General features: G+C 42.3%; 1 protein-coding gene across 1 annotated transcript; it reads right to left on the bottom strand.

Moving 5' to 3' along the window:
* Positions 1 to 7,311: 7,311 nt before the first annotated feature.
* On the bottom strand, positions 7,312 to 22,801 carry UPK1B (uroplakin 1B). The gene is made up of 7 exons (XM_063076693.1): positions 22,733 to 22,801; positions 21,502 to 21,702; positions 19,708 to 19,782; positions 18,911 to 19,033; positions 14,989 to 15,168; positions 10,429 to 10,512; positions 7,312 to 7,362 (listed from the first exon to the last, which is right to left on the bottom strand). The coding sequence occupies exons 1-7, from the start codon at positions 22,799 to 22,801 to the stop codon at positions 7,312 to 7,314; spliced, it is 783 nt and encodes a 260-aa protein (XP_062932763.1).
* Between the last annotated feature and the right edge of the window lie 4,382 nt (positions 22,802 to 27,183).

The following is a 27,183-nucleotide window of genomic DNA, read 5'->3' on the forward strand; positions in this document are numbered from 1 at the left end:
ACTAATAATATATCTATAAAATACCTCTGTAGTAAAATATGAAAAAGCTTTGGGTACTCAATCCTGTTTTTTACTGTTATTGGAGGCCTACAGGTGTATTCATTTCAGAATCCATAATTCTAAACAGCTTGAAAACAGAACAAATGAAACAACCCCCCCCCCCCATCCTTCCGTTCCTCTCCCCTGTTCTTGTGTGCGACCTCCTTGGACAGCCAGCTCCAGTGCTGTGGTAGGCACCTCTGTGTCTCACTCCCTGGGCCTGTTTCTGTTCTCTTCATCCTCTTGTGCCTCTTCCTGTCCCAAAATCAATAGTGGGAACAGCAGGGCCGGCCTCAGGCACACCTGATTGGTTATGGGACAGGAAAGGGTGGAGCTGGCCCTTTAGGGGCCCTGGGTTTGGGAGGACAGTGGAGTCATGGCACTGGTCTTGGGAGGATGGTGGGGTCATGGCATTGACTTGGGCAGTGGGTGATTTGGGAGAGAAGCCACCGGTACTGCTGAGCTTCCTGGGGAGAGAGGTGGGGCAAGGGGGAGAATCAATAGAAGGTAACAGGAGATGGATACTGGGTTGAACAGCAGTAAGAATATTTTGTTTGCTTAGGTGAGTGGACACGTAAGTAATACAGATAGAAGGATGTTCTTACGTAAGTATTATGCAACTGTACCCTAGGAGCTCTCAATCCATCATTATTATATGACAACTTAACTATTAAACTTTAACATGAGTGAGTGCCAGCTAGGTATAAATAACATCTCATCCTTACCAAGCAGAGACACAGAATAGGAGGGTTTGGAGCTCCCAAGAAAGACAGTGTCACCATTCAATTGGGGAAGGAGAATTTGAAAGGACAGTACATTTTATAGACATGATGGGTTTGTGTAGGGCTAGCGTGATTTCTCTTTAACTCAGCACAGGGAGTAAAAGTTGCATTTTTTCCTTTATTTAGCAAATAAATCCTCATGGTTTTCATATCTTTTGTCCAAACCTTATAAAGGAGTTTCATTCTTGGGAGATTTGCTAATAGGCTGTAATGTATTGAGTAAGCCTCCTCGTTGCTAGAGAACATTTCTCTAGCATTCTCTCCCAATTTTCTTAATTATGAATGTATTATTAGTCTGTAATTTGGAGGCTGTGGGTCCTCCCTCATGGTTGAGAGGCTACTAGAAGAGAATGGAGCGTGCAAGGAATTGAGGGTCTGAATTTGAGTGCTCTGTTTCTTACTCAGTGGAAGCAATATGTCTAATACCATATGGAAGCTGCCTGTTTTTTTTTTTTTTTTTTTTTGGCCATTAAGGCATCTGTATTTTTTTTATATATTAGAAACCACTGAGCTATGCCTTTTACTTTTCAGGTAATTTGAGATAATGTACAAGTCATTTAAATGACTCATTATGAAACTTGTTGAAGTGGAAGATAATTTTTTAAAGACCTTTGTGCCACACTTGTGCCACTTTTCCTGCCCTGGGAGTCAAAGGTGCAGTGCCCGGCTGGAGGCATGTGGCTCCTGCCCCCAATCACTGCTGCTGCCCCCTGTCTTTTTTCAGTCAGTTGCCACAAAGAGGCTAAGTGTTCTGAGAACTGTAGAGACAGTCATGTCTACTATTATTGCTGAGGATTATATGGGTGTGGACTATTTGGGTATCACAACTACCTAATACACAGAGTGTGCTACTTTAAAGTTTTTATTGATCCTCTGTCACTTATACTAGCATTCATTTTCATAGCATGACGGTTTATGAGGTTTTTACACATACTTTGTTGATTCTGCAACTCTTGAGATAAGAAGAGCAGATGAGGAAGTGATGGTTCAGAATGGGCGGGTGTCTTGCCAGAGACCCCACAGCTAGTAAATGGCACAGTTAGGGCCAGACTCAGGTCTTCTGACCTCAAGACCATTATCTGTGCTGTTCTCAACCTTTGAGGTAATTTTCCCAAATCTATGTCCCTATCCTAGCTCCTAGAGAAGTTTGGTGTCTTCTGGATCCTCAACAGGGAACTTTTTGAACTTTTCCCTAGTCTCCCTCCCTCGTTTTTCTGCCCTTAGCCCCCTTTACTTCCACCCAAGCCCCAACTGGACAGACAGGTTTCCTGGGGTCCCCAAAATGCTCTGTGGGTGGATTCTTGGGAGAGATGAAAGACATCTTCTGCCAGACTCAAAACTTCCACTTTCCCATGTCCTATACATATATTAAGTCCCTGTCAAAAGCCATTAACATATACCATAAATGGAGCATACATACATTTCATGAGTTGTTTTTCACCAATCTCATTCCAAAACTTTTTAAAAAGTCTGTTCCTTAGTACCTTAGATAATTTTAAACTATTGCCTCCTTTATTGGTTTTTAGAATAAGGATAGCCATGTTATATCTGCAGAGAGGGCCTGATAGGTCTCAAAAGTATACACAAGAGAGTGGCTGAGAGGCCCCACCCCCAGGGTGCACACTATACAGGTAACGGCTCTTGCTCCATTGACAGTTGTTGAGAATTCAAATATCAAACCTTGTGTGCATATTTGGGGTGTGTGTGTGTGTGTGAGAGATTTGGGGGCTTAGAGGAGAGGTCGGTAAAGGCTGGGGCGTGAAAGTAATTGACTGCTTGCTCCATATCCTTTAGTTTCCCTGTGGCTTTTTATTTTAACTTTCTAATAGCCATGTAGGTATATTTACATATGAGTATGTATGTACTGAAAAAAAAAAACAGATTTAAGTTAAAATAACTTCCTAAAGTTGGTAAGAGGAGGAGATAAATTTTCAATTCAGGTCTGTCTTGACTCCAGAGTTGTGTTTTTTCCTTAGAGTATCACAACAATATCAGGAGATTTTGAGATTTCCCTGTGAGGGTAGTGAGGGAAGAGATCTCATTTTGTAGCTAGGATTCTGGAGATAATACCGATAATTTGAGATGTACCCGTTAAAATGCCTTATCTTGACCTTGGTACATTCTTCCGCTATTGAGTAGGAGTTAACTGAAAAGCTATTATTCATCACTATTGTTTCATGGCTAGTAAATTTTGACTGATATATTTGGCCATTAAGCTTATTGCTATAAATTGAAGCAACATGGCATTAGTTACTGTTTCTGAGGGTTATGGGCCAAGCAGAGTTCTTCAGACCAGATTTTTGTCTGACTTCCTGTTAGGTATCTCTCACAGGTCTTCCTGTTAGGTATCTGCTAGCCGGTCTGATGCACATGTTACATATCTTACTGAATCCTCCCTCCCGGTGTGAGCATAGACCGGGTTTTCTGAAGCAGGCTTCAAGAGGCTATGTGACTCATCAAAGTAATGAACAGCTGGGATTCGGAGCCATATATTTGACTCCAAAGTTCATGTTCTTAACCACTTCGAGGTAATGAATAAACCAACAAATAGAGGAAATAAGGAAGGCCAGAGTTACTTGGAGAGTGTGAATGCCAAAAACCCTAGAACACATCCAGAGATAATTGGGTTAGATGTTGGTCAAAGGATTCAAAATTTCAATTAGACGGGAAGAATAAGTTAAAGAGATGTACTGTGAAACAAAAAATTGGGAGTTTGGCTTGTTGCAGTGAGCGAGAACACACCATGAAGTGACTCAGTTAAAGAGGGTTAGAAAGAAGCATTTGGGCTTTGGTTGGGTCATTTGCGGAGGGTCTAAGGAAGCAGGGTTTACTCTCTCCTGGATGCTGTCAGAAAGTAGAGGCAAGTCTGTGATTGTGTATCAGGAGGTTTTATTTATAGGAAGGGAGAATAAAGAGAATAAAGCTGTAATTGGTAAGACTTCGCATTTACTCATTTTAGCCGAGAAAGGGGGTGTTTGGTATCTTGTGGGTACCACAGTGACCTTGTTTTGTCTGTGTTTAGACAAAATTATGAAGTGGACTTGCTTTGCCTCATTTTATCCTGGTCTCAGAGTGACCTTATCTGAGGTTGGTATTCTGCAATATTATGCCCAATAGGAGAATAACGGCCTAGTGGTAAGGGCCAGGCCCTCCTTCAAATGTCAGGCTGCTCTTGCTTTCTTTTTCAGGAGGAACTTAGGGTAGGCATATCAGCACCATTTCTCTTAACTCCAGGATCTGGCTATTTGTCTCCTAAAGGGAGGGAGGCAGCTGTGTGATTCTTAGAAATGCTGTATTTTTTCAAGATGTTTTTGGATCTCCTTGTGGGATGTGTCCACATGATAAAAATGTCACACATGAAAGCAAACTCTGTAGCCTACAACTGGCCTCCTCTGGGTTTCTTCTTTGTTTCAGCCTCACTTGTAGGAACTGATGAAGGATCTGGGTGAGGTGAAGCAGGGAAGAGAAACTGGAAGAAATACTAGATACAGAGGGAGAAAGGAAATTGCTCAGTCATTAGAAATGAGAAACTGGCTCAGTTTCCAATTCTTCAACCACAGTACAGCTGTCAGTCAGATTGGTTGGGGTTGGGGTTGGGGTGTGAGGTTGAGAGGTTAGATTTTCAAGTTCATAGGACTATTATTCCTCCTTTTCTTTATGGGTTGCCAGGAAATATCTGGTTTGCTTTTTAAAATAGAAGCAGTTCTTGTTTATTCCAGCTGATGTAGGAAATACAAGTTACAGAGTAGACGTAAGAGCAGTGCAGACAGCCTGCCAGGACCCTGCTCAGCAATCTGGGGAGGGAAACTGCTCACTGAGAGCACGTGACAACCTTCCTGGTGGTGTAGTCAGGTAAAACTTACCTGAGTTAGCCTGACACATTTTTGGTGCTAGGGAGTAATTGTTGTTCACTCTCCTGATAAGCAGGATGGCTGCTGGAGAAGAGGGAAGTTTCACAATATGGTTTTGTCTGGACCTGTCTCAAGCCAGGTAACCTGCCGGCTCCCCAGAGCTGAGCTCTCTGCTCTCCTTTGCCTCCCTGGTCTGGTGGGGCTGGGGCTGGGCCTGGGCTCTCCTGAGCAGTGGCCTGGGCTCTCCTGAGCAGTGGCTTGGTGCTCAGGGCTAGCAGTGAGCACCGCTTCCAGTCCCAGGCATCAGAAGGAAGAGGGGCAAGGCTGGGCCTCCAGGGAAGGTGGAGGGAGATGGAAGCAGGAACCAGGCAGAACAGAAACAGCCCTGGGCTTAAACTGAAGACCCCTGTTAGCGCAGGAGTCCTAAATGACTGGACTCTGCAGGGAGAACCTCAGGCCTCAGTTCTGCCTCAGCTGAAAGGTGTGTCCTCCTCAAGTGTTGGGGGCCTGGCCATAGTGGGTGCTTGGGTTCAGGATCTTATTTTGTTTGGGGAGGAGCAGAGCCTGTTCCCATCTGTAGTGGAATATGCACCTTCTATGAATGATGAAGCAGAGGTTCTAGGGAAAAAGCCAGCTAGACAGGGCAGAAAGAAGTGGCTAACTGAAGGCACCACCCTTCCTAGTTACTGCTTGGTGGAGAAGTCAGGCGGTAAGATTTAAGGAGCAGCAGGTGGGCCGTCTTGCCCCACAGTAGCACTTTCCTGCTCCCATTGCTCTGCTGGATTCCACCAACTAGAGATCAATTTCAGTCATCAAGGAAAAGTCTGTAGTGAGGACTAGTTGTCATTGTCACTCACCCCTTAATATGAATTAGTTTTCCAAAAGCCTTTCTCTTGACCTGGCGGAGATCCAATCACAAGAAGGGAGTTTTATATGTAGAGAGAATTTTGGAGCATGAGGCCCTGGAAGGGAAGGCAGGAGGGGCTTAGGGGATCCTGAGGATTGCTCAGCCAGTGGGAGCTGGGGGCAATGGAAAATTTAGTGGTGGGAGCAAAAGGCACCAGAGTGCATGAGAAAGTATGACAAGAGATGGGAGAGTGGTTGTTCCCCTCTGCTCCCCTCTTCTAAAAGACCATAGAGAGAACCTTCTCAGCCAAGTGCAGGTGTTATTTATCATGATTCTCTAAGATATGTTTGTCCTGGACAGACAAAGTGAGGCAGGGGAGGGGCAAGCTGGCTGTGCCCTGTCAGGACATGAACCTTTGTCCCCTCTCCTGGGAATCAAGGACTAGGCTCCTGCCCCAGCTTTATCACGAGGTACACCTAAGATGCGTGCCCTCTGTTCCCTTATCCCTCCCCTGCTCCTGTGCTCAGCCGAGCTCACAGGAACCTGGGGGTGGGGGTGGGGGCATGGGATGAGGTGCTCCCTGTGTCTGAGTCCGCTGGGAGCAGGACCCCCAAGGAACAGGTACATTTTCTTCATAAAGCACACAGTTTGGCAGTTGGAGTCAGATGTTCCCATTGCTTCCAAGTGCAGGAGGAAAAGGATCTGAAGAGTGTTAGCTCCATCACCACTTTGGGGGTAAGTGTGGCAGGAGCAAAAAGTGAAAGGAAACCGTTTGGCTGTACAGCAAGGGCAGGCGTGTGCAGAAGGAAAGCACGCCCGCGTGTGCACTTTCCATCTCCCGCACTTCGGTTCCCGCAAATTAGGCTCTTTTGTTGGACCCGTTTTGTTAGACTCATAGGACCAATAAAAACAAAAGAAAGTGAAGATGTTTTAAAGCCCTCTTTATTTATAAGACTAGACAAATGTTGAGTTGTAAAAACTTCCTTCAGGACCACAAATGGAAACATAGTTCAGAAGAGAAATATTTTGACAGTAAACAAAAATCCCCCCAAATCATCCATTCTAATAGCTGGCTTGCTTCTCTCCTGTGTGAAAGGTGTTTCAAGTTGAGACCATTCAGGGCAAAGACTGGGTATGTGTCCCCCAAAGTCCACATACTTTTAATTAATGGAGAATTAGTGTTCTAAGTACATATCTCTGCAAGATTGGAAGGAAATTTGAACCATTGTTAACTCAAGATCAGGGATTGTTCTGGAGAACAAAAGGATCCAAAGGTGGGATCAAGAGAATCACCCGAGTCTCTGTAGATGGGAGCCACCATAGAACGAAAGGCAAAAGATCCATTTCACCAGTCTTTTTCTTACTTCTGTCACCCAGACAATACTGAGATAAATGGAAGCCTTGGAAGGTTTTTTGTAGAAAACAGTGAGAAAAACAGGCAGATGTGCTATCCAAATACAGAGCTGGCTTAGTATAAGACAGGTTCCTTTGAAAATCTTTATACTGACAAATTAAGAATAAACAGGGATGGGAGTAGTTACTATCTATTTTCCAAATTCTCTCTCTCCTACAGTCTATAAAAATGTTGCAGAATCCTAGACCAGGGTGAAAAATACTAGTCATGAGAATTTCTGGAGCCCAAGAGTTTCTGGAACTCTGTACCACCTGACTCGGCAATCTGAGCAGACACGCACATGGTACAGAGAGCACAGATGTGGGGTGTTAGGAGAAAGCTGGTTCCAGCACCAAATCCAGTCAGCAGAGAAGGAGGTGTGGTGGTGACACCTCATGCTTAATATTCAATTCTGCTCCAGTAGAACATGGTACCCAGGAGAACCCAAAACTAGAATAAAGAGAAAAAAATGAGGAAAAATAAATAAGAAAGTGTTTTAGAAACATCTCACACTTGGAGAAAAAAACAATGTTAGGTTCATTCAGACTTAGGTGACACTAGATTGTTAAGAGTAATCTTGCCATAAGCAACATCACAGGGTCAGATGTGGCACTGAGCCCATCCTGCTCCAAAGCATCACTTATAACTGGCTGCTCAGAGGCAACTTCCCTATTCCCCATTTTCGGACTCCAATTCCCATATTAGACTCCTTGTCTTCTGGGGATGCCCTTCTCACTTCTGTGCTTAAACTAGGCCCCTGGGGAGATTCTTTCCTCTTCTCATCAAGGCTAATTACACTCTAGTGCATTCCTATTTCTAGTACGTATTATTTTAGGGTAAGAGTTTCTTGCTTCTAGTACTGAACTTCTCTTCCCAAGGGACTTCCCCTTTTTCCTAAAATGCTTGTGACCTAGAATGGCTGAACCTGAAGAATGCCACAGAATCCAAGATATCTGACTCAGGCAAGGAGTTAGAATATGTGGACTCTGTTTTAGATCTGGTATTTACTTGCAGGTGACCTTAGCCATGTCACTTAACTTTCCTGAGCCTCAGTTTCTGCACCTGTAAAATAAATATAACGCTTTCTCTACCTAACACAGAGCTAGAGGAGTAAATGAGATAATGAAATAATAATGTTTGTCTAATGGTTCATAGAATTTATGTGCATCAGCATTGCTCTAAGTGCTACATATACTCATATAACTGAAGGTAATGCTTCCAAAACCCTATGAAGAAATTGAGGCACAGAGAAGATAAGTAACTTACCCAAGGTTATGGAACTAGTAGATGGTGGAGCTGGGATCAGACCCAGGCAATCCACTTCAGAGTTTATCTGATTGACCCATAGGTAAGCAGTAGTGGACTGGACATGCTTAAGATCTCTTCTTAAGCACAATTCTCGAGAACCCTGTTGAATTTCTCTGTTCCCTATAAAATGGGAGACTGGCTACCTATCTAGCTACTGTTGTGAAGTTTTAATATTAAAAGTATCTGACATTCTGCCTTGTCCGTGGCAGGCCCTCCATACATTTAGTTCCCTTCCCTTCCCTCTTCTGAATTTCAAAGGGGATTTACTAGGTCCAGAGTCCCCTTGATCCTTGTGGAAATATCAAGGATTACAACTGGCTTGGAGTTCTAAGATACAAGACTTTAAGTGTTATCCCATAGTTCCTGTTAATGTAGCACAAATAGAAACTTCACAGTTACTATCTTCCATTCATTCAACAAATTATTGAGCCCTTACTGTGTGCTGTGCTAGGCACTGGGGGTACAAAGAGCAGCTGGTCCCCAGCCTTTTGGCAGAGTCAGACACATCACAGTGGAGTAGTTCCATGGTAGAGGTGTCCACAGGGTGTTATGGGAGTTCCTAGAGAGTGGATTGAGGGATCATAAAAGACCTCTTGAAGGAGTTGACTGCCCTCTCCTTCCTCTGTCACTCAGTTTTTCACCCCCCTAAACCAGCATTTCTCAAAGCGTGGTAAAGAAAAAGCTGAGGGACCCTTCCAGGGGGTCCATGATGTCAAGACTTTTTGAATAACAATAAGACTTTATTTGCCTTTTTCACTGTTTTCACAGTTACACTGATGGTACAAAAGCAATGGAAGGTAAAACTGCTGGAGCTGTTAGCATCCTGTTACTCAAGGTCTTTGCCAGCATGGCAATATCAGTGAATGTAATTTTTTGGTATTGCATAAAGAAATCAGTCAACATTTGGGAGATCTGCATAACACAGTGAACCAATATTTTTCCAGTTAACCAATCCACGATGTTATAGAATTATGCATGAGGAAAAGATTAATGCAAAGTGCAGGACAAACCAATGTAATGTAAAGTAACAGAGTAGGAAAATTCATTAACATAGTTTCAGATTCCATATTGTGATTGATCTTTAAGAAACTACTACTTGTGGAGTTTTTTGTAGCATCAAAGAACGTTCACAATTATCTTCAGATAAGGCTACTAAAACAGTGTTTTTTCCAACTACATAGCTATGTGAAGGATGTATTTTCTTCAAACCCTTCAACCTAGGCAACATATTACAATAGACTGAATAAAGGAACAAATATGAGAATCTACCTGTCTTTCATAAAGCTAAACATCAAAGAGATTTGCAAAAATGTAAAACAATGCCACTTTTCTCACTATTTTTTTGTTTGGTAAAATAGTTATTTTTTCCACAAAAGTATGTTCTTTATGATAATTCATAATTGGCTTATTATTTTAAAATGAGTTAATAAATATTCAGTAATTTTGTAAAAATATCAATAGATATAGGCCACATAGACAAAAGCTTTTTGGAGTCCTCAGTAATTTTTGAGAGTTGTAAAGGGGTTCCTAAACCAAAAGTTTAGGATTGCTTCCCTAATGCGGTGGTTTTCAGCCCTGACAGCAAATTAGAATCATCTGAAAAATTAAAAAAAAAAAAAAAAAAATGCCTGGGCTCTTACCCCCAGATCAACTAATTTAGAATCTCAGCGATTGGGGTCCAAGCACGTTTTCCTTTAAGCTTTTCCAGGAGGTTGAAATGTGTAGCAGGTCTAAGGACCATAGCTCTAACCTCTTGCTGAGTGTGTGTGTCAGATAAAGTGGGCAGTGGGAAATGATGAGACTAGCGGAGGCAGCTCTTTGGAAGGAGCTAGGCAGATGAGTGTTAGGTGGGAGCCATCTGGCTAGGAGACTGCCTTTGATACGTAGCCATAATGAATTAATGAGATCTGGAGACCTGGAGGAGCGGGCTGGAATTCAGTAAGAAGTCTAGGTAAAGGGAAAGAGGCTCTCCAGGCCTCTTCGGGCAAGTGAAACCTAGTCAGCCAGAAGGAGGAGCTGGTTAGTAGGGCACATCCTTTCCTATGTCTCGTCTGTCCTTGCTCTGGTGTAAGAAGTTTTCTAACTGGTCTTCACGTCCAAGGTTTTGTTTCGAGACCTTAGAGCGTGGTTGAGGTAACCAGTGGCACTCTCAAGGTCTCTCCCATTATCATCCTCTTAGAAATAAAATATGTGCTGGGAAATACTCACAGTCCAGCAGAGAATGGCAAATCCAAACCAGGCAACCCCCCAGGCATGTCGGTTCATTGGTCCAGAGATCAGTTCATAGCAGCCCTGGAGGAGTGGGCGATTCCACATTGGTGTGAGAGGAACCAGAGAAAAAGATGTGAGAGATGGATAGGAAAGCAGATTCCTGGTTGAATCAGTCCCACTCCAAGTCCAGTTTCCCATGACCAGGCTATCTCTGCATCCCTGTAGACAGCCTGCTACCAACAGTGCTTTGCTCAGGGAACATAAGTAATACTGCTGAACAGCTATTCTATATTACATTTATTTGTATCTTTATCACTTAATCTCACTAAGTGCTATTTTATTTTATTTTAATTTAATTTACTTTAATTTTTTTATTTGGCAGCTGGCCAGTGCAGGGATTCAAACTGTTGACCTCAGAGTTAGGAGATGGTGCTCTAACCTACTGAACATGCTATTTTAGCATAGCATTTTTTTCATATTGAATATGTGGACAATATTTTCTTCAGACAATTTGATATTTTTTCGTTTTGAAAAGGTTTATATTGGTGATCTGTTTGAGGGCAGAATTACTTTTTGATTTGTTTGTTTTTAAATAAAAATGCTTCTGGTCCATGAAAACCAGAGATCCTCTGTTGCCATTTTTTATAACCATTAAAAGAATTCCTACATCATGTCCCTAAATTCTCATTTGACCTTTTATTTCAATGTATATTTTTGGGATTCTAGTATGACCTTAAAGGGCCATGGTGTGCATGTGAGAGAGTGATTCATTGCTTATTCAGTGATTCTTTCACTGATGCGTGCCGTGATCCAGTAAGTATTTATACACGGCACATGCTGCCCTAGTCACTATGCAAAGTTCTGGAGTGAAATACATGTGAAAGGTTAGAGTTGCCATCTGAGCGACCTCTACTAATGCCCTGGGAATCACAGCAATGACTAGGAAATGCCATAACCCATGCTGGTTACGTGGACCACGAGGTCTAGAGGGTAACATCCTAGAAAGGTTGTCCTTGAACTTTTTACTCCATTCAGTGGCTAGAAGTGGCCACTTGAGATTCTGTCCTTTATGACTTTGCCCCAGTCCCTTGGTAATCCACTTATATGCCCTGCCTTTGCTATACCTTTCTCCCCCATTTACCCTTCTCCATTTATATTACAGGCACGTCTGTTCACCTAGATGCTCAAGTGAAAAATCTTAGAATTATCTTTAACCCACCTGTTTTTCTTTTATCCAACAGTCCAACACTTAAACAAATCCTTTTGGGTGTACTTTAAAAATATATCTCAAATCCAAACATTTCTCATCACTTCCTGGTACCACCTTGGTCTACCAGGGCCTCATTCCAAGATTACTACAATAGCCTCTAGCTGGTCTCTCTGAGGCCACACTTGGCACCCCACTGGTCTTTACAGAGTGCCGGAGCCATCCTCGTAAGACATAAATCAGGTACGTCGCATGGCTGCTCAAAACCCTCCAGTGGCTTCCCACCGCCCTTAAGATGAAATTCTAAGTACTGACCATGGCCTAGGAGGCGCTGTATGACACGGCCCCCCCCCCCTCTCTCTCCCTCCCTCTCTCTCTCTCTAACCCCATCTTCCACTGCTAGAGGTATTTCATTGTAAAGCTGATGAGCTTAAGCTTTGGGCCGTACCTAACTTTACAAGCATATTGTTTTTATTGTTCTTCCTAAGAAGAACCCCACCCTACAAATTTTACAGTATTAAGGCCCCACAAAATCTAGATCCATCCTTGCCTCCTACTCATGCTTCCCTCACTCTGGCCTTGTTGTAGTGACCGCCTTGATGTCTCCCTCTGGAGAGCTGACTGCTCCTCCTTCAGGGCCTTTGCACTCACTACTTCCTTTCTTTGGACTCTTCTCCAATCTTCCAGTGTCTCATTTCCACCCGTAATTCACACCTCTGCAAATATCATCTCAGCAAATCCCTTCCTGAGAAAATACCCTTTCCCCCATCATACTCTGTCTACCTACCCTGCTTTATCTCTGCTCATGGCATTTATCACTACCTGGATTTTACCGTGTATTTGTTTGGTAACATGTTTACTGTCTGTCTCCCACACTAGAATGCAAGCTCCATGAATGCAGGGATTTTATCTTGTTCATTGTTGAACCTTTAAAACCTAGAGCAAGTGCCTGGCACACAGTAGACACCTAATAAACTTTTACAGAATGAATGGAATGTGATATTAAGTATTGATTCCAACAGTATCATTTGCAACCCACTTGATCCTCCTGACAATCCTGGAAGGCAGTCATTCATCTGGTCACATATGCCAGGTGCCAGGTCCTGGGCTAGACACTTTAGCACATTTAACACAGAAATGGGTCTTGCCTTCATGGAGCTCACAGACAAAAGCCCCAGTTTTCCGCCCTCTTCTCATTTAGTGACTTTTCATGCTGATAATCATTTTAGCGGTGCTTTACTTGATTTTCCTTAGTTCCATTATAATATTCTTGAGGTGTAGTGATCAGAATTTGCACATAGCATTTCTGAAGCTGATAGACCACGATGTAGGATATATATATATACTTGTATTTATATCTGACATGCTATGTGAAATTCTGGTTGATTTCTATTACCACACTTAGGACGACTTCCTAAATTTTGTCAGTCTTCATGGCTGTAGCAGCACGTTTGTGTACTATAGATCTCAAAAAGCTACAATATGGCTGTGAAAAAGAGCCATTCACTTCTCTATTCACTAACCCACCAAACATTTATTGAGTGCCTGCCTGGTGCCAGGCATTAAGCTAAGTACTAAAGCTACAGAGCTGAATAAAGCATAGTCCTCAAGAAGACTCATACCAAAATAGACTTGTGAAAAAATATAATACAGTTCAACATGGTGAATACAATAATAAAAGTAAAGTATACCAGGCATGGGGGTGGCACATTTTGCTTTGTGGAAAACGATTGCTACAGAAGAGTCAGCAGGACCTGTACACAGGTCAGAGACAATGGTGGTGGTCAGAAATAATGGGACCCAGGACAGGGAGAATCGGAAAGGATTACTAGCTAAGAGATGATGTTGAGGGGAAGAATGAGTGAGACTGAGAAAGCAGGAGGAGTACAGGGAGTTGGGGACAGAGAGAGGAACTTCAGAAGTCAGGATTTTGTGGAGGAGTAGGGCTTAGTGACGATGTGTAGCTGTAGTGTACCTAGTACATGGTGGGTGTGGTGACATTAAAGACAGAGGAGGCCGAGGAACATAAGGGAATTGTACACAATTACAACCCAGTCAAGATTTATTTGCATGAGCCAGTTCCAGTGTTGAAACATTGAAAGTGTTTTATTAATCCTGAGAATGATAATTATATTGCGTATAGTGATTATAAGCAACAAATTTAATTTTTATAGCAGTCTGAATATAACTGATTAACATAAGGCCAGAACAACGTGGCTCAAAGCTAAATGAAGATTGCTTTTGAACACTGCTGCAAAATAATCTATATCATTCCCATGTCCTTTTCTGGATGAATGCATCCGATCCTAGTCTGGGCACTCTGCCTAGTGTGGTCTGAGGGTCAGCAGAGCCGCGTCGTTCATTCTGAATGTGCTGTTTGTATTATTTACTCCCAAACTAAAGAGGCCGACAGTCCTCAATTATTTAATGAACTGGCACACAACCAGCTTTCTTAAAAGGGGTAATTCCCAAAGCAGTGTATAGCATTTCAGCGCACAGTGTCAGCAGATGCTGACTATAGATATGTGGGAGTTCTCAGTAGGGCTTTTGGGGAACATTGCCAAGTCTTTAATGGCTTAGAGTCTGTGCTCTGGAGCCAAGTGGCTCTGGGTTTACATCCCAAGGACCATGCAAGGTACTTATTAGCATATCTATATCTCAGTTCCTTATCTGTAAAATAGGGATCATATTGGCACCCACTTTTGAGCATTAAATGAGTTAGCATATGTATGGCATTTGGAACTGTGCCTAGCTTTTAGTAAGTACTCAACAAATGTTAGTTTTCATGATCATTATCACATTATCCTCATCAGCTCAGAAACACTTTTTCAAAACCCAGCTGTATGTAAACTACCTTCTTCCCAAATCAACAGCTTAATATTTTACTAAGGCCGTCCTGCATTACCACTAAATGAGGAATGTGGGTACATAAATACTGCATTTACCCTCAGCAATTGCCATTGCTTTGGAACTGGCAAAACATTCATTTTCATTTTATCCCTTCCAATTTACACTTTTCAAAAATAGAGCAAATCTTTTTTTAATGTAAATATTTCTTGAAATACCAATTGTGTACATGGTACAAACTGTTTTCATTTAAACAAAGTTATATTTCGCTTTTGCAATTCTCAGGTTCTGTTAGTTTTATTAAAATGTAAATTTGCCATATCAGTTCTAATTTAGCATTCAAGGTTTACTAACAAATAGAGAAGGAAATAGTTAACATGAGGTTTGGGAAAAAAGGATGTAGAATTCCTTACTGAGAGACTGTCACCTACAGTTGATCATTATTTTTTCCCAAAGAGAGCAGAAGAACCTCCTGGAAGGTCTTGGGAGGAGTGAGTACTCACCTGATTGTGATAATAACCAGACACTCCTAGTTTGCAAGCCTCCAGGTTGAGAGGTTCTTTAAGATTGTTCATTACACAGCACTGACGAGGCCAGGGATAGTCGGCATCATTATTGTCAGCCCGAAAGGCAGATGTGTATTTCTGCCAGTCTGATGGACCATTTACACCACAGCAATTGTCCTATCAGTGGGTGAGAGATACAGAATTCTTTCATGTTCCTTCCTAGATCCATTAATGTAGAAACAGAGATTTTATAGAAAAAGAAGATATGGAAATTGTATCATAGCTTGTGTTTACCAAAAAATCCCCAAAGAAGAGCTGAAGGTATTAGTAACTTACATTTTAGGGTTTGCAAAATATATTTAATATTTACTACTTTACTATTCATTAGTGAGCTCTATAGCCTTTGACATGTTATTTAAACTCTCGAAGCCTCATTTTCCTTAATTGTAAAATTGGTATAAATATAGTACCTATCTCATAGGTTTTTTGTGAGGATTAAATGAGTTGATACACTTAACGTGTTTAGTAAAATGCCTGACTCACAGTAAACTCTTAATATATGTTAAATATTATTAATACTAAAATCTTGATAATGTGAGAGGTATAATTATTCTAATATTACATATGAGCAAATTGAGGATCAGAAAATAAAAAATTTTAGTGATGAAAAAATTAGAAGTAATTCTTCTTGTTTTACTTTTCTGTATTTTTAACATTTTTCTAGATTAATTACGTATTACTTTTATAATGGGAGAAAATAAATTAGAAAAAAATAACAAAACCTGGTGGCACACAGTTATGCCTCTACATAATAATTGATATCCTTAAACTCTAAATAGAATTGAGAATAAAGACATAACTCATAGCACTTTCCTTCCTATAAATGCTGAGAAAATGTTTCAATGGAGGAGGTTAAAAACTGCAGGTATTTCTCAACTTTTACAATAAATGTATTCATGCAAACTTTATGATATATCAACCATCTTTAAAGGATGTCCAATTTTGACACTGGGTTATGGGAAAGATAACCAGTAAAAATAATCATTCTGTATTGTGACCTGAGCATTCTGGGGAAAAAGGATTAAGTTGGAGGCAGGCTTATCTCAGACTAGGATGTAAGTGGAGACAGAGAAGAGTTAAAGGTCCCAAATCGAGCTTTGTAACACTCCAACATTCAGAGTTGGGGAAAGGCTGAAAGCCAGCAAAGAAGACGACGAGGGAGTAGCCAGTGTGACAAATGCTGATGACAAATGTCATCAGTCTGACAAATGTCAAGTAAGATGAGAACAGAGACTTGACCACTGGATTTGGCAGGATGGAGGTAATTGGTAACTGTGACAAGGGTCTTTTGAGTGGAGTGGTGGGGTCAGAAGCCAACTGTAGTTGAAGGCAGATGAGAGCTGTGGAAATGAAGACAGCAAGTATAGGTGTCTCTTTTGAGACTTGTGAAATAAAACAGAGCAGTAGTGGAACAGAATGGGGGCGAATGTTGGGTGAGAGAGAGGTTTTTCAGTTTAAGGTGTCCTTGTAGGCTGACGTGAGGGAGAAACTGATGCGGCAGATTGGAGCAGGGAAGACGGTCGCAGTGAAGCAGACAATGTAAAGCGGAAGCAAAGGAATTGGACAGACGACAGTCCATTTGTCAGAGCAAGAGAGAAGGCAAAGTACACGGGTACAGGTTAGTGCAGATGAGTAGATTTGGTGGTAGAAAGATGAGATGGTTCTTGTCTAGTTGCTTCTATATTCTGAATAAAATATGAGGTCAAGCCATCAGCTGAGAGTGAGGGTGAGGAGGGATGTTGCAGGTACGGAGAGAGATGAGAACATGTGAAATAGTGGCAAGTGAAGATTCTAGAAAAATATACTAGGATATATTAAGTGCCCTGATGGAGTTTGGATGTGTTGTCCCCTCCAAAACTCATGTGGAAATTTGATCCCCAATGTGGCAGTGCTGGAAACTGATTGAGTCATGGGAGCAGATCCCTCATGAATGGATTAATGCTCTCCCTGGGGGCGGGGGGATTAATGAGTGAGTTGTTGCTCTATTAGTTCCTGCGAGAGCTTGTTGTTTAAAAGACCTGGGCACCTTCCCTCTCTCTCTTGCTTCCTCTCGCCATGTGATCTGCTTGTACCCGCCGGCTGTCTGCCACTTTTTCACCATGAGTAGAAGCAGCCTGAGGCCCGTGCCAGATGCAGCTGTCCCAGAATCGTAAACCAAATAAACCTCTCTAGTCTCAGGTATTTCTGTTATAGCAACATGAAACAGACTTAATCATGCCCATTTGAGCTTTGTGGTCATAAATTAAAACTGAGATTTGTCAGCATGGTTGTTATGTTACTTAGCCAGTCTCAGGTATTTCTGTTATAGCAACATGAAACAGACTTAATCATGCCCATTTGAGCTTTGTGGTCATAAATTAAAACTGAGATTTGTCAGCATGGTTGTTATGTGACTTTTCCCAGCAATGCTTAGCTCTTAGGGTATAGAGGAGGAGTGGGCAAAAAGTTGTATTCAACTACAGTGGGGGCTGGTTAAGAAAGAGTGATGAACAGAGACAGGTAGGGGGGTAAAGGAGGCTGATCAGGAGTGATTATAGGGCTGAATAGGGTGATAGAGAGGGGAAAAGTGGCCAGTTAATTGAAGTCCTAATTGGGTAAGTAAAAATGATTAGAGTGGGGTATTAGAATGAACTAAAGAAATTATAGAAGACAGTGCTCAGAGAGTGAGATTTTCTTAAGTAGCAGAGTTATTGGTGATGACCTTGCTGGCTGTGGCCATGGCAGTGGGGGCTGGGGTAAGGGGGAGGACGAAGTATTTGACATGGAGTAGGACAAAGAATTGAGAGACCAGACATTGGCTGAGTCATCCAGGTGGATGGTGAAGTCTCTAGGTAAGATGGCAGGAATATAAGTGGAAAGGTAGACAGTGAGCAAGATATTGAAATCCTCAGTGAAGGCAGAAGAACAACTGGGTGTAGTGAGGCTGATAAATAATGACAATAAGGAGGGATAATGGGTGACACAGATTGATAACATGAACTTCAAATGTTTGAAGGAGGAAGGAATGAAGGGAGGAAATTGTATGGCAGCCAAGGGGAGAAGGAGGACACCCACCAATTTCCAGGCCCTGTGGTACACGGGGCACTGGAGAGAAATGAGAAGGTGTGTCCACCAGGAGACAGCAAGGTTTCCGGTGAAGAAAGAGGGTAAAGAGAGTTCAAAGAAAGCATGCAGGCTGTCAGGGAGTTTGCTGGCGACAGACTGTGCAAAGTTGGTGGTGGGGTGGGGAGGGGAAGCAGGGGACATAGTGAGAGTTGGGTCAGATTAGGGGTTATGTAGAAGATAACAACTTATGTACACAGGACAATGTGGGAGCGATGATGGATATTCTGGAAGACTTGGACTTTTGACACTATTTAAGATAAACTTGGATAGATGATGGCCAGTTCGAGAAAACTGTGATCAAATCAACTCATAGCCCCTGGTGTTTTGCAGGACTAGCTCATAGGAGGTGTGATAAAGTACCAAAAAGACAAAACAGGCAGTAATTGCCACTTAAGTGTACTGTGGGGTGGAGGAGGCAACATTTTTCTTTTAATGTAGGTGATACCTGAGTTCTAAGAGGCAGAATGTGTGATTAATCTAAATTTCTTGACATTGTCATTATTCCTGTAAATATAAGGTCATCTGCATCATGGCTTGAAATAAACTATAGATCTACGAGTTCCACTGAGTCATGTGTGCAACCCCACCCGCCAGTAAATAAGAGGAATAGACAACCTTACCTAAAGCAAGTTTGTTTTTGAAGGAAGCCCCCTGAGAGGCTGTGGTCCTCACACCTTGACCTCACTCCCAACCACACCCCCTGGGTTACTGGTTTGAATGCAAAATGGCATCTCTTCAAGACCACAGGCCTTACCTGCAGCATGAGCCTGTCCCAGGTTTTGGTTACTCCATTGTTTTTCCATCGGTCGTCATTGTTGGGAGCACTGTTGTTTTGGTACCTCTCCAGCATCTGCTTCAAAAAGAGGTTTGGTGTGAACTGCGGTGGGAAGAGGCAACACAAGAGGGAGAGTGAGCACACTAATCCCCAAGGATGGAAAAAGACTTCTCTCAGACTGTTGCTGGGGACACTGAACATTTTCTCCTGGAGCAAAACTGTACTCAGAGGCACCAAGGACAGTCAGCTGAGGCTGCTTTGGGTTGGCTAAAGTCCTTGTCTAGAGAGAAGATCCCCATCTTCAGAGAAATCACTGTGAACAAACATCATAGGGTGGCTTAGGCCTGTGACAGGGGAAAGAGGAAGAAAGATGTTGAATTGAGAGTAAACCTTAGCTGCGGTGGAAGATCCATCACCCCATTGAGAGGCCAGTGGCATGGCAGAGTGGTGACAAGTATAGGGTCACAAGTGTGGCTGTGAGAGTCAGGCTGCCTGGACTCAGGATTCTTGTTCTTTCACTTGCCTGCTGTGTAACTTTAGACAAGTTCTTTTACTTTTTTATGTCTCAGTTTTTCCATTTATAAAATGGTAATAGTGATAATGTCTATTTCACAGGTTTATGAGGATTAAGTTAAATTACATATGTGTTATGAATGTGCATATTGGAGTGCCTGGCACACATAGTAAGGGCTTAATACACATCAGATATTATACTATTATGATAGTAATGATGCATATTATCATCATTGCTCTGTGCTTTTTGAGACTGTACTCACAAAGTCTCGTTGTGTTGCTGCAGTGATACAAGATGCCACTTCAAATCCATACACTATAAACATCAGAATGAAATACTGGAAGAGAAACAAATGAGAAAAAATAATTATATTTGCCCCCAAAGACAGCCTTTCCCAAATGATTGTTATGAGTTTTCAGCACATTTATCTAAATATAAAATCATCCAGTCATTCACATAGTTATTCAACAAACCCTCATTGATCAGCTGCTTGGAATGGGGCTTGGTGTTATGTGCTAGGAGTAAGGCTCGGTGCTAGTCAGCTCAGCCCTCCCTCTTTCTCCAGAGAACAAATGGTCACTGGATACAGAGCTTTCTCAGTCCAGTATCCTGAATTTCTGTTTTAGCTGGGAAAACAAATGTAAGAGAATGAAATGACGTGTGTGTACACGTGTGTGCATGCTCAATGGCTGGCATGAGAGTCTTAGTGTATCACACACGATGTACAGTCTCATAAATCCCCTCTAACTGGGAGAAATTTTCTTTCTGGTTTGCTGAAATTTAAAATCACAGAGGTCAGGAAAAGATGAACTGGCTGTTGTTGAATAGCCGGTGTCCCTCCTGATGAGCATCCAGTTTCAGCAGGGAGGAGCAGGCAGCCGCCAGGCACACAGCAATTCACCGGCCTTCTCCTCTCACACACGTGGCTGGCCCAAAGTGAGGCTGGGATGCGAGTGAAGGTTGTCATTAGGGACACCTGCCTCTCCTCCTCCTTTTCCCTGCATGTCTTTCCTCACCCTCCCAAAGTCGGTACTTTTGCCCTGGAACTTATACTAAGAAACCAGAGAATGTGAATGTTCTGCATTACCTGGGTGCCAAGACAATGGTAAACTCACAGAAAAGCAAACCAACAAGCCCCCGAAGTTGCTGGACTTGTTCTGTAAAGGAGGAACTCGGGTCCTGCAGCATTGGGCTAGGAGAGTTATTGCAGGGGTGGGGACATGGCGGGGAGGTGGGGGGATACCATCCCAGTACGAGAAACTGCTGCCCTGAGTGTGGGGCAGGGAGTGGGAGTCTAGGCCCAGCATCGAGGTTTCTCAGCTCTGCTGACTGCAGATTTGCTTGTTTCAGCAAAAGCAGGGTGTGCTCTTGCTGTCTGTTGTTTGAGGCAAAGCCTCTGCATGTGTGCAGAGTCAGAACCTCCGCAGGCAGGTGCGAGCTGAAGGTGCGCTCTACACTGGTGATTATCTAGCTTTTCTAGGGTCCCTGAAAAGCAGAGTGAATGGTAATGTGAGAAGTGCAGGGCACCATACAAAATCATCAGCCTTGAAATCAAAAATCTTTGAAAAGGCATATGCTTTCTCTTAAAAATTCATGCGTATTTTGTATTTTATATCCTAATATATTAATGCCTGATTAATATCAAAATAATATTTTTTAAGCTACTTATTATCAAGAGAAAAAAAAATCTGACAAATAAGTTCTCACTATGTCTCTCCTGTGGCCTATGTAGCTCCTGGCTGTACCTGTTTAGCGCATGCAGACACCAGGTGGAGAAGCACAGATCTGGAAAATACTCAACAGGGTCACTCCCAGCCACCTCCCCTTTGGGTTCTCTGTTCGGGAATCTTCTGTACTTGCAACAGAGGAGGGCATCCATGCTCCAGGTGGACAATCTTTACTCCAGGGAGAGTCTTCCCCTCCTTCTCACCCCTCACCTGGCTCTCTCTGCTCCTACCCACCCCACTGAAAGCCAAAGGAATTGTGCTCAGTGAAGAAGAAACAACCCATCAAAACTGGTCCAGGGAGACAACTATAGAGAGTTTCAGGGTCTTACCGCCAGAAGAATTTTCCTGTTGGACTTCATGATGCCTACAATGCCTAGAATGGACAGGCAGAAGAGGCAGATGCCAACAAACATGCCAATCCAGGCAGCCCCGTAGATGTCATCATTGTCAGTGGCTTCAAGCAGCGGGTAGAGGCTGTGTTGGTCGGATACGAAGAAGATACACTCTGCGGTCAGGGCGATGCCACACATCTGAGGGAAGCCAAGGGGGGGTTCTGTCAGGCTGGTGGCCAGGAGCGCAGCTTTGGGAAAGGGAGTGGACAGGTGGGATGGGTAAGGGAGACTGACTCTCCCCTGCCCCCCGCATAGGCTTTATGCAACTGACTTGAACTCCTCATTGCCAGAAAATCAAACAGCTACTTCCATCCTGCTAACTGGCTGCATGCCTTCTTCCATGTCTCATTCTGTCTCTCTGGGAAGAGACCCAGACAATTTCAGACCATCCATAACATCGCTGGGCCATGAACGACTCAGATGATGCCTTTCTATATTAAGATAATCCCCCTTGCCCCTGCCAACCCCAACCCCCACCCCACGGCCTCATTGCTTAAATTCCTGGGTGTAATATTTGAACTGGTCCTGGTCATGTTTATCAGTGACAGCTGGAAGAAACCTTGGTGGATTCTCTTTCCCAACACCTGTATTTTATAGATGACGAAAGGTGGTGACTTGTCCAGAGAGTCACACAGGAAGTCAGAGGCAGAGCTGGGTCAAGAGCTAGCTCTCTTGACTCCCAAACAAGTGCTCTCCCTCCCCAGCACACCCCTGCTGCTTGGCTCTGAGCCATTCTCACATCCTGGTAGCGGCCTCTGTATGAGGAAAACAAGAAGATGCAAATACACGCCCTCATCAACTTTAACAGCAGGATCCCTTGGAAATCAAACCAAGGTGAAACAGGAAAGAAACACCAATGTGTATGTGGGAGGAGTGTTTGGACACTGACCATAGCTGACACGACTCCTTTTAGATTCTGTGTTTTAAAGTTGGGAAGGAAATATCTACTTTTTTCCATCATGGTCTTTTGACATATTACATAGTTATATATGATTATTTATATAGTTAAGTTCTAGCTAGCATATTTACTAACACATTTCTTAAAATGAAGAAAATATATAGGGAGCCAGTAATTACATTATTATTTTCCTTTAAACTCTCATTTTTGATTACTCTAAAATCAGGATTACAAAAGAGCAGAATTTCTTGAAAAATACTCACTACTTACACCAATAATCACATTTCCAAAAATCAGCAGACCCTGGAAGCAACGAACAGTGGAGTCGTCTTTGGCCATCTTCAGGATTTCCCACAAGCTGAAGTCACGGTTGAGAACATCACAATTTAATAGGAGCAGGTGACAATTACTGCTACCATTTCCATGACATGACTAACATCATGCATTTTGAATTGTCTTCTTGTGTCCCAAAGCAGCCAAACCAAAGTCATACAATCTTTTAGCAATGAAGGAAATTCGATTCCTGAGCTCAGTAATCACAGTCATTTTGTAAAGAAGAAAAAATAAAGCCTTTCAGAGTCTGATCAGTGCCTTTCAGGAGTTCTTTCAGGTATGGAGTGTATGGAATATATAGTTCTGGATGATGAACTGAGGACCCACAAGATCAATGAGGGCATAAGGAGCAGACCTGAGGTTGTGATGACTGGGTGGGGTCTAAGCACACTGAGGGTCCCTGGTGTAGCCCTCACCACCCTTGGTCAGGGCAAACTGAAACTCAAAAGACAAACTCATGACCAGAGTTAGTGGATGGTTCTCATGTGGACTGTGAGCTGCTGTTAAAAACCATTACTTGGTGAATATTTTGTTATCGTCAAAAAATAGTTGGCGAATAAAGTGTTCTGTCACATAAGAGAAGTGGAGAGAAAAGAGGGTCTGACATTTAGTTCTGCGTATGTCCCACTCTACTAGGTACATGTACTTGCCTTTTTTTTTTTGACAAAATAGTTAATATTTATTGAGTGTCAGCCATATACTAGAAATTAATGCAGAAACAGCCACCCTATAATGTAGATACTATACCCATTTTACAAGTGAAGAAACTAAGGAACAAGGTCACACAGCTACTGCAGTGGCGCCATGCTTAGAATGTGAGTGCTTTTCTCTGTTTCTTCTTTCTGTTTTTCCTTAGTTTCTAAATTTTCTTTAGTGAGAATTCACTTTTATAAGGAAAAATTATGTCTTAGAAAGTTTCTATGGAGAAAGTAGTGCTATTTGTGCCCTGTCTGCCTTCCCCTTTCTCTCAGCCACTGGGAGTTCTCAGGTGCCTGTAGTGGAGACAATGAGAACCCAAGCATTTAGCAAAGCTAAGAGTTCAGAAGCACAGGCAGAGAAGCAGCTGTGGAATCAGCTACAGCTTAGAGCGGAGATTCTTAACCATTCTGGAGTCCTGAGGTATTACTCCTAGGATCTGATGAAAGTTGAAGACTTCCCAGAAAAATGCACCTCTGCTTACTCATCCACAATTTCAGGGTGTTTCCAGAGCCCTTTCTCCCCAGAAACCCAGGCTTAGAAGAACTGACCACAGCAGCAGCCTCCCAGACAGGGCCAGCCCACCCCGAGGGTGAAAAGTGGGGAGGCCATTTCAAGAGGAGAAATGGAACGGCACTTTCTCTCCTCTGCCTGCATTATTTATTTATTTTTCCTTTTGCTGTAAGTGTATTTATTTATAATGCAGAAACCTCTTATCTTGAAACAGTAGAGCATTGTATCTTGGCATTGAATATTTGAATAATACTCTGAACTTGACAATATTCAATAAATAATATCACTCTCAGAAAATGAAAGCAGCCAAAATTTGGATTCATAGTTTTAATGTTTAAATTTAGAAGAAAATATTAAAGGACAGAAATCATTTAATATCTGCTCCTCTATCAATAAAAGCCAATGTAAACCGAATATTGCAATCACAGGAATTTGGTTCCCTTTACTGACTACTGAGGGAGAACATTATAACAAGCAATCTTAATTTAAAATGTAAAAAAAATTTTTTTAATCACAAAATTATTTTAATGAATGAAGAAATGGAAGGATCAGGAGAAATATCACCATAACATTGCAAAAGACAGTGTACATGCATAGATTTGTTAAACTATGGACTAAATCACAAAGAAAACCTTCTCTTCTTATTGCTAAATACTCTGTTTTCACAGTTCCTTTTAGATGTCACACAGAAAGATAAAGTAGGAAAAACTAGTGCAATGAATGTTCCCTATTCCCTCTATTTTACCTTTAATATAATTGCATGACGGAAACTTCAGACTTTTAAGAAAATGTGAATAAAGGGACCATGATAGGGAGATTCATTTTTAAAAAGGTAACAAAATAGAGCATTAGAGCATTTTATCAAAATAAAAGTCAAAATTTGAAAACAGCAGTAATGCCAATTTCACGTTGCATTTGGAGAATAAATGTTGTACCTCATAGAGTAATTTGACATGAATACATTTAATTCTCATAACCCAGTTAGGTAGCAAAAGAAAAGAGATGAGGAGGCTCCGTTTTGCAAATAAGGAAAGTAAAGCTTAAGTTGGTAAATCAAATTCCCCAGGGTCATACAACCAGTAAGGCAGACTTGGGCTAGAGACCTTGGTCTGTGTGACAGCAGAGCCCAAGTGCCTCCCTGCAGCCCACATTGGCTCCCAGAAACTATTTACAAGGGTTAGTGCCACACACAGCTGAACGTGAGCCTCCCGCCTCCTGGAAGATTCTCTGGAAGGAGCACAAGGGTAAGTGTTTGGGACAATCACATTGGCTTCCGCACTTGAAACACCTTGAGAAAAGCCATCTACATCTCGAAATTTGATTAACTTAATTAATCAACTAATTAATTCATGCATTCATACTCTGAATCAAAATGTATCAAATGATACAATTTGCATTTGAGGTATATAAAGATATGTAAGAGCGGTTGTTGTATTGCAAATTTTGCCTTTGTAGGAAGGAAACTATGTTCCCAAACAGTTATAACACATGTAGTAAGACTTTATATACTGAGGGAGTTCCGAGGAGGGAAGATGCCAGCCTTGCAGGACGTGGATGGTTTTGTTAAGTAGAGCAGAGGTGGGTATGTGTGGGAGGAAGGACGGGGTGGGCAACATTCCAGGTAAAGAGAAAGGGAAAATTAGGGAGTAGAGACATAGAAGAGCAAGGTGCGCATGAGATAGCAAATTAGCCAGTTTAGCCCAAGTCCTGGAAGTCGGGGGGGGGGGGGTCAGTGGGAGGCAAGCCTTCTGTTTGACTTAGGCTTGACTAAATTTTAACTTTATGGTTACATTACAATGTAGGTATTAACAATCTTCAAAAAATCTTAAACATCTCTAAATATTTTCCTTTACTTGTTCACGTGGGTAGCTGTGGGTATTTAAGGAGTTAAAATTTATGAGCATTTTTGGCTCAGAATTTGGCACGTAGTGGGCCAATGTTTGCTGAACGAATGGAAGAATCTGGGCCATTGTTACAAGATCCCTATGTGCAGTTTCTGCCTAGAAATGCCATTCATTTCTTTCTGCTTAGAAATGTCATTCATTCTTTCCAGTGACTGTTACATGTTCGATTGAGTGGAGCCTTAGTACCTTAAAAGGAGTTAATGCACAAACTCCAGCTAGGGAGAACCCTACTCGTGTAGCTGGATCAGTTACATAGTAAAGTTCATTACTGGTAAGTACAGACATTGTCCCCAACCAGTTGGGTTACTATTGAAAGGCGGAAGTTCAGATAACAGAAATACAGAGAGTTAAGGGGCAAAAGTCTAGAGAGGCTAAATTCGGCACCATTATTGACCAGTACTGACTATGCACATTTGTCAGGTCGCAGCCTATTCATGGTGATTAGTCAGGCTTAAAGTACAAAAAGAAGTCAATTTCTTCTTCTAAAGAGTTTAAACTGTGACTACAGCAACATGGATTCAAAACAAAAGTGACTGTCCACAGTCAAATAAAGAGGAAAGGTAGGGGTAGAGAGAAAAGGGAAGTGGTTAGGTCGGCCACCAATGAGGGGCCTTGACTGATCCAGAAAGCAGCTGATGGGACCCTGAATGAGGGATGTGGCTGCAGTGACTCCATTATGTGGCATAAAATACATACTTTTCCAGAGATGACTCTGCCACACAGAATTTTGAAAGGGGAGGAGGGCAAATGAATATTCCGTGGGAGAATTGCAGGGTCAGAATTAGAGAAATGCAGACGAGAGAGGGAGAAAAGAAGGAAAGAGGCAGATGAGAGCCTGCTTTGAGTAAAAAGAAAAGCACGAGTCGAAGAAACCTAGACAAGGACCTGCTAGGAAATGCCAGGGAGGCAGCCCAGCTGTGGTTAGTGTATGGAGGGCCGGAGCATACTGATGGGCAAGATATTCTGAACCTGCTGGCTGCTAGAACTGTGTCTTTTTCACTCTGTTCTCTTCTTTGCCTTTAGGCTGTTAGTATCAGTGGCACATAATAACTTAGAAAGTCACTCCTGTCTTCCAAAATAACAAAATGGAGATGAAAGCTGCCCTTTGACGGGCAGTGGCGGTGCTCTCAGCACTGTGATAGGCACTTTATTTTCATCTTCTCAACAGACTTGACAGATGAGTAGTGTATTTTTACAAAAATCTGTATTTGTTTCCTGCTGTTGCTATAACAAATTACTACAAACTTAGTGGGCTTAAATCAACAGAAATGTATT

Source organism: Cynocephalus volans, chromosome 1 (genome assembly GCF_027409185.1).
Source record: "Cynocephalus volans isolate mCynVol1 chromosome 1, mCynVol1.pri, whole genome shotgun sequence".
In the NCBI taxonomy this organism is placed as follows: Eukaryota; Metazoa; Chordata; class Mammalia; order Dermoptera; family Cynocephalidae; genus Cynocephalus; species Cynocephalus volans.